At 33.0% G+C, this 7,500-nt stretch overlaps 2 protein-coding genes across 2 annotated transcripts in view; both read left to right on the top strand.

Annotated features, from left to right (window-relative positions):
• EMWEY_00048010 (peptidase family M3 domain containing protein, putative) overlaps positions 1–2,452 on the top strand; it is a gene marked incomplete at both ends in the record, with an annotated part of 3,744 nt that extends 1,292 nt beyond the window's left edge. The window contains 6 exons of the mRNA XM_013479328.1: positions 123–229; positions 411–463; positions 809–938; positions 1,168–1,299; positions 1,506–1,556; positions 2,418–2,452. Of these exons, the coding sequence (XP_013334782.1) occupies positions 123–229; positions 411–463; positions 809–938; positions 1,168–1,299; positions 1,506–1,556; positions 2,418–2,452 (508 nt within the window). The remainder of the gene's footprint in view (positions 1–122; positions 230–410; positions 464–808; positions 939–1,167; positions 1,300–1,505; positions 1,557–2,417) is intronic.
• Positions 2,453–4,924: 2,472 nt separating this feature from the next.
• EMWEY_00048000 (transmembrane domain-containing protein, putative) lies at positions 4,925–5,558 on the top strand (the record flags this gene model as incomplete). The annotated part of the gene is made up of 2 exons (XM_013479327.1): positions 4,925–5,039; positions 5,365–5,558. 2 exons carry the CDS (start codon positions 4,925–4,927, stop codon positions 5,556–5,558), a joined length of 309 nt encoding a protein of 102 aa, XP_013334781.1.
• Positions 5,559–7,500: the final 1,942 nt, after the last annotated feature.

Here is a 7,500-nt window from a genome sequence, read left to right as displayed (position 1 = left end):
TAAACCCTCTCCACAAGAATCGTCGATTAAAACAAACCCTTAATATTTCCTGTACCGCTCTACCAAATTTCTAGGGTTTAGGGTTTAGGGTTTAGGGTTTAGGGTTTAGGGTTTGTCTGCAGGTCTACTAAACCCTTACGGCTATCTCTAGATTCAATTTGGCAAAAGGCGGTCAATATGGTGGAGAAGTTGACGGGATTCACGTTAGTTCCTGTCCCTCCTCTACCAGGTATGCTAGGGTTTAGGGTTTAGGGTTTAGGGTTTAGGGTTTAGGGTTTAGGTTATCAGTGTACCGCTGTTGTGCACCAAAGTTTAACTGGAGCTAAACTGCAAGAGGCACAGAATTAAGGATGCAAACTCGAGGGTTTAGGGTTTAGGGTTTAGGGTTTAGGGTTTAGGGTTTGTTGCAGGGGAGACCTGGCACTGGAGTGTATTAAAGTACGAGCTACATCCAATAGGAAGGGTACGGGCGGGGGCCCCCCAGGGGCCCCGGGGGGCCCCCCGAGGGGATTTATATGTTGATTTATGGACAAGGAAGGATAAGACACGATTATTAGCTCAATATACAATTAGAGGGTCTAAACAAATGAATTATCCCTTACAACAGGTAGGCGGAGAAAGGGTTTAGGGTTTAGGGTTTAGGGTTTATAGGTGGTTAGGGTTTGGGCGAAAGGGCAGCGAGAGAGAGAGAGGGAGAGGGTTTATTGTTTAGGGTTTAGGGATAACAGCAGTTACGGTTTGGGGGGGGGAATGGGGAGAGAGATGGGCTGTTTAGGGTTTAGGGTTTAGGGTTTAGGGTTTTGTTCAGGGATGGGAGATAGGGGGCCCCCTTACTCGTGCATGCGTTGTTGAGGAAGAAGGGGTTTTACGACAAACCCCTGCTTGTGCATTAATTGCTAACTTTGATCCTCCCTCTCGTATACATAACATGGAGAAAGGTAGGGTTTAGGGTTTAGGGTTTAGGGTTTAGGGTTTGGGGTTTATATTTCTCTTATTCAGTTGCAGACATATGTAGGGTTTAGGGTTTAGGGTTTGTTAGGTGGTTATGTTGGGGTGTTGCAAGTGTTTGCTTTCTCTCTTTCTCTGTCATCTCTCGACTCTATATACTAAGGGTTTAGGGTTTAGGGTTTAGGGTTTAGGGTTTGTGTGTGGGTGTGTGCATATTAGGGGATATAAATGATGCTTATTCTTTATTAAAAGATTGTTTATTAACAAAAGAAGAAAGTATTCATTTATTACATGAATTAGGTCATGTTATTCATGGACTTTTATCACAAACAGAATTACAACATTTATCAGGTAAACCCTAAACCCTAAACCCTAAACCCTAAACCCTTGCTCCTGCAAAGAAAAAAAAAGCTCAACTGCAGCATACGCTAGACACGCCGCAGGAGAAGTTCGTTTTACTCCTTATGTGTGTACATACGGCATATTAATGACATTTACCAGGGTTTAGGGTTTAGGGTTTAGGGTTTAGGGTTTAGTGGGGTGTATGTACACCGCAGGCACGCGCGGCGCGGTTGATTTTGCGGAGTTTCCTTCGCATTTATTTGAATGTTTTGTTCCTTTTATATTTAAACAAAATAATAATAATAATAATAATTATAATTATATAAATAAAATAAATAATATAAATAAAATAAATAATATAAATAATAATCATGAAGATCATCATAAGGCATTTGAGGGTTTTCATACAGCACATCAATTACAGCTCGCTCTCCTTGATCGCGTAAACCCTAAACCCTAAACCCTAAACCCTAAACCCTCCTAAACTAGGATCAGTCGTAGTTTGGAGAAACCCTAGGGAGCAGCTCCCAACAATGATGGTGTAGAGAGAAACCCTAAACCCTAAACCCTTTGTTGGGGGGCCTGTAAGCTGCTCGGACGGGTTTAGTGAGGGTTTAGGGTTTAGGGTTTGTCTATGCATGCAGGCATTTTATAGCTACATACCTAGCGAGGGTTTACTGCTTCCTGACGGTAGCATGTGCAGCAACAAGGAGCGGCAGCAGCAGGAGTTGCAGCAATTATTGGGGTGTATAGACAGCTTATTTAATAAAAGAATTATATTAGGAAAAATAAATAATTATATTTCTTCTTCTCCTTTTTATCAATTAATTAAGAAACCCTCCTTTCTTTCTTTTGAGCATCTTGTACATTATGGTGCTAATTATTATTGTTATCTATTTTGCAGGTAAACCCTAAACCCTAAACCCTAAACCCTAATTCCTATAGTCTAAACCCTAACTAAACCCTAGACACTAAACACTAAACCCTAAACCCTGACGTGTAGAGGGAGTGCTGCTGAACATCGCCCAGCTTACTGGAAGGAGCAGCGGGCGAGCTTCTCGAGGGTTTACGGCTTAGGGTTTAGGGTTTAGGGTTTAGGGTTTAGGGTTTGTGTGTGCCTTTTGCAGGTGTTTTTCGAGTTATGTTTGGTATAAATCGTTAAGTAAAGAAATAAAAGAAAAAGAAGAAAAAGAAGAAAAAGAAGAAAAAGGAATAAAAGGAATAAAAGAAGAAAAAGAAGAAAAAGAAGAAGAAAAGAAATATAATTTATATGATCTTCTTAGTAAAGGATCAACAGATTGTACAGCTAATTCTCTTTTATTATTAATAAAAAAAAAAGAAGAAAAAATAATTATTAATGAGCTGTCTGTACACCCGGAGAGAATACCTATTCATTTCCTTATTCATTAATTATATTATTTATTTATTCTTTCTTTTTTTTTATTTATTTATTTATTTTATTTGTATTATTATTATTATTTTTTGTTTAAACCCTAAACCCTAAACCCTAAACCCTAAACCCTCAGGTGTTTACTAAAAAAGGAACAAAAAGCCCCAAAGGCTATGCGTGTATATATATACATAATATACATATATACATGCATTTACTTATTGCATGCATGCATGCATGCATTCGCTAATGAAATTCATGCATGCATGCATGCATGCATGCGTAGACAAGGAGAGACATTTATTGATGACTAATATGTCCTTATTAACAATAAAATATATTTTATTTGTTTATTTCTTGTGTATTTATTAATTTATTTAAAGAAAAATAAATAAATAAATAAATAAATAAATAAGTAAATAAATAAATAAATGTATATTTACCTTAGTGCTGTCTATATGAGGTGTACGTACACCCGAGCATTACTGCAGCAACATTTTCTTGTTTATATAATTTAATAACCCCTAACTAACTAAACCCTAAACCCTTTTGTATTTGAAGGACTTATACTATACTACACAGGCAATTAGGGTTTAGGGTTTAGGGTTTAGGGTTTGGGTACAAATCGAGGAACTATCAATAAATAATAACTATATGCCTCTAAGGAAGATCGTTGCTAATATATAAATAAACAAACAAAAACAAGAAAACTCTCCTTATCTTATAAAAGGAAACAAATAAATACTCTTAGGGTATATATATGGTGCCTATAGGAGGTTTAGGGTTTAGGGTTTAGGGTTTAGGGTTTAGCTTTCTTCTTTATAGCCAGCCACGGGGGTGTACGTACACACAGCAATATCCACTAACTTACCACTAAAAAAAGCCTTAAATGAATAAAAAATATATATAAAATGATTAAAAGCAATAAAAATACAATTAAGGAATAAAAAGAATAAAAAAAAGTATTTTTATTGATGAATGGTCAACTAACCGGACCGGAGCGGTTCGGGTGTACGTACAACCAGAAAAAGTATATAGAAATAGAAAAGGTATAAAATAGAGGATAAAGAAGAAATATGAATTAATAAATATATTTAAATTAAAGAAATTAAAGAAATAAATAAATAAATAAAATAAAATAAATAAAAAAAGGAAAGAAAATCGATAAAAAGAAGATGCTTTCTTATATGTGTGCGTATATATAGCTGCTTATATAAGTAGGAATAAAAGAGGAGGGAAGAGAGAAGAAATGTACATTTACTGGTATCATTTTATAGCATTTTTTAATTATAATTTGAATAAAATAAAATAAAAAGGAAAAAATAATTATTTAATTGAATAAAAGAGGAAAAAAAAAATCGAAATGGACCTTATAAAGCAGCCCCAGGTGTACATACACCTAGAAGAAAAGAGAGTCATGATTCATTGAATCATGAATCATGAAGATCGGGGGTAATTTAGGGTTTTTTTTTGCATAATCTTTGAATAATAATGATTAATTAAGTTAAATTATGAATTATATTATATAAAAAGCATAAATTTAATGAAAAAAGTGGTTATTTTACCTAAAAATACCTTCATCATTATACTATATACACCGCACAACTAGCCGGCCCTCTGTACAGATTCTTCTTATTCATCTTTTTTCTTTTTTCTTTGCTTTTCTTCTTATTCTTCTTTATTTATTTATTTATTTATATTTATATTATTATTAAATAAGAATATATTTATTCTTATTTAACTTACACAGCCCAGGGGTGCCATACTTGCTGCTCCTGTTGCTGCTGTGCAGATTCTGTTTCTGTTTCTGCTGCTGCTGCTGCTGTTGCTGCTGCTGCTGCATTTGCTGCATTTGTTGCATTTGTTGCATTTGTTGCAGTTGCTGCAGAAACAAATGAGTTATTATTATAATATATAATATAAATCTAGGGTGTATATACACCTAAACTCTTATAATAAATATATACTCTTATTGATCATCTCTTTCTTCTTCCTTTTTTTCTTCTTTCTTTCTTTTCTTCTTTTTTCTTCTTTTTTCTTCTTTTTTATTAAGAAGAATAACCCTTTATAGGGTATATATACATTATAATTATATAAATTAATATATAAAGGGGATGAATATTGATTGATATATCTTTCCTTATTTCCTCTCTTTTTCTCTCTCTCTTCTTCTCAAACCTTATTATAGACCCTCCTAAACCCTAAACCCTAAACCCTAAACCCTAAACCCTAAACCCTAAAAAGATGGCGAGTCTTCGTCTAGAGAAGGAAGGAAGACAAAGATCATTAAAAGAGCAACAAAGAAAACCTGATGATGATGACTCAGAAGATAATCAATCACAAATCTCAGACAGCCCTCGTAAACCCTAAACCCTAAACCCTAAACCCTAAACCCTAATAAACCCTAAACCCTAATAAACCCTGAACCCTAATTAACCCAAATAAATCCTAATGTGCACTGATAAACCCTAACCTAATGATGATGACTAAGAAGATAATCAATGACAAACCTCTAATAGTCCTCATAAACCCTAAACCCTAATAAACCCTAAACCCTCATAAAAATAATAATAATAATTATAAACCCTAATAATAAGCAGACTGTCAAGTAGACTATCCAATATGTGATATGGATCTAGGGTTTAGGGTTTAGGGTTTATATATATATATAATGTTGTATACAGACCCTGGATTAGATCCAGGAGGAGGAAGATTAATTATAGATGGGTATAAAAAAAGAGCAAAAAAACTTTCTTGGTCTCTTCTTCTTGCTTATGCTGCTCCTATGATAGGAGCAGGAGGTATGAACTTTACTCTTACTACTTTTGCTGCTTATTTCTATACAGATACTATGGGTTTACCACCAGGTATACATTAACCCTAAACCCTAAACCCTAAACCCTAGAAAACCCTAAACCCTAAACCCTAAAAAATTTAAAAAAATGTAAAAAAAGACCAAAAAAAAAAGGTAGATAGAAAAAAAAAATAAGCCCTTAAATAAAAAAAATATAAATAAATAAATATAAATAATTATATCTTTTTTTTTCTTTTTTTTTACAGGAGTAGTAGGACGGGTACAATTATGCTTAATGTGTATGTATGCAATATCTGAGCCAATATTTGGTTGGGTTAGTGATGTTACTAATGGTTGGATTGTTCAACATTGCGGAAGAAGGAAACCCTTCTTAGCTGTATCTGCATTCGTACATTCAGGTTAGGGTTTAGGGTTTAGGGTTTAGGGTTTAGGGTTTAGGGTTTAAGAGGGTTTAGGGTTTAAGAGGGTTTAAGAGGGTTTAGGATTTGGGAGGGGGGAGTTGGGTAGAAACACTGCGGAAAAAGGAAACCCTTCTTAGCTGTATCTGCATTCGTACATTCACGTTAGGGTTTAACAGGGTTTAGGGTTTAAGAGGGTTTAGGGTTTTGTAGGGTTTAGGGTTTGGGTGGGGGGAGTTGAGTAGAAACACTACGGAAGAAGGAAACAATTTTTAGCGATTTTTGCACTTATGCGCTCAGATTAGGGTTTAGGGTTTAGGGTTTAGGGTTTAGGGTTTAGGGTTTAGGGTTTAGGGTTTGTGTTTATGTATATATATAAATATATAAAAATATGTATTTTTGTCTGTACAGTAACATTTATTGCATTAATGAGTCCTCCTTCCTTCTTAACACCAACAAAAGGACTAAAAGAATGGGCATTTATATTTAGTATTTTATTGGGTATTTCTTGGGGATGTAATGAAGTTACTTATCAAGCATTAGGTGCACAAATGACTTTTGATTATGATGAACGAACTAAGTTACAGGTATTTATTTATTTATATTTATTTATATTTATATTTATTTATTTATTTATATTTATTTATATTTATTTATTTATTTCTTCTTTTTTTTTAACCGTTTATACCGTCGTTTTTCTTTATTTTTTGCCGTTTTTATACTGTTTATTACGGTTTAGGGTTTAGGGTTTAGGGTTTAGGGTTTAGGGTTTGGTTTACCTGTAGATCTTCTTCATGTTAATGAGTATCTCTTTCTTCTCTTTTTTCTTTCTTTCTTTCTTTCTTTCTTTCTTCTCTCTTTTTATCATTCCCTTTTTTCTTTTTTTATTCCTTTTTTCTTTTTCTCTATCCTTCCCTGCCTGTTTATCTTCCTCGTAGACCTTTTCCCTTTCCTGTTTCTTTCCTTTTTCTTTGCTCTTTCTTCTTCTCTTTTCCCTCTGTCCTTTCTAGGGTTTAGGGTTTATAATAATATATTATAGGGTTTATATATGATGTATATTTTCTTTTTTTTTTTCTGAATTTTGTCTAATTTAGGGTTTATTGTGAATATTTTTTTTTCTAGGGTTTAGGGTTTAGGGTTTAGGGTTTAGGGTTTATATATTGTGTATGTTGTTTTTTTTTTTCTTTTTTTTTTTATTAGGCAATAGCTGTATCTGTTATAACATTAGGATCTACATCTTGTGGTTTATTACATGGTGTATTAGGTTCATTAATGGGTTCATCTATAGAGAAAACAAGAGAAAGATTTATGTATTTATGTATTATTTATTCTCTTCTTTTTTTTATTGGTACTTTTTTTATGCTTTTCTTTATTAAAGAAGAAAATCTACAAACAAATCACAGAAATAATTATACATTTAATCAATGGATATGGGCAGGTATTGAATCTGTACAACAAATGATACTTAATCTGTAAGTTTATTTATTTATTTATTTATTTATTTATTTATTTATTTATTTATTTATTTATTCTTCTTCTTTTTTATTCTTTTATTCTTCTTTTTCTGCTTATTTCCTTTATAATAAATATATATATTATATATATAT

This window comes from Eimeria maxima, genomic scaffold (assembly GCF_000499605.1).
Source record: "Eimeria maxima Weybridge genomic scaffold, Emw_scaff1062, whole genome shotgun sequence".
Classification (NCBI taxonomy): domain Eukaryota; phylum Apicomplexa; class Conoidasida; order Eucoccidiorida; family Eimeriidae; genus Eimeria; species Eimeria maxima.
This window is presented reverse-complemented; position numbering and strand designations above follow the sequence as displayed.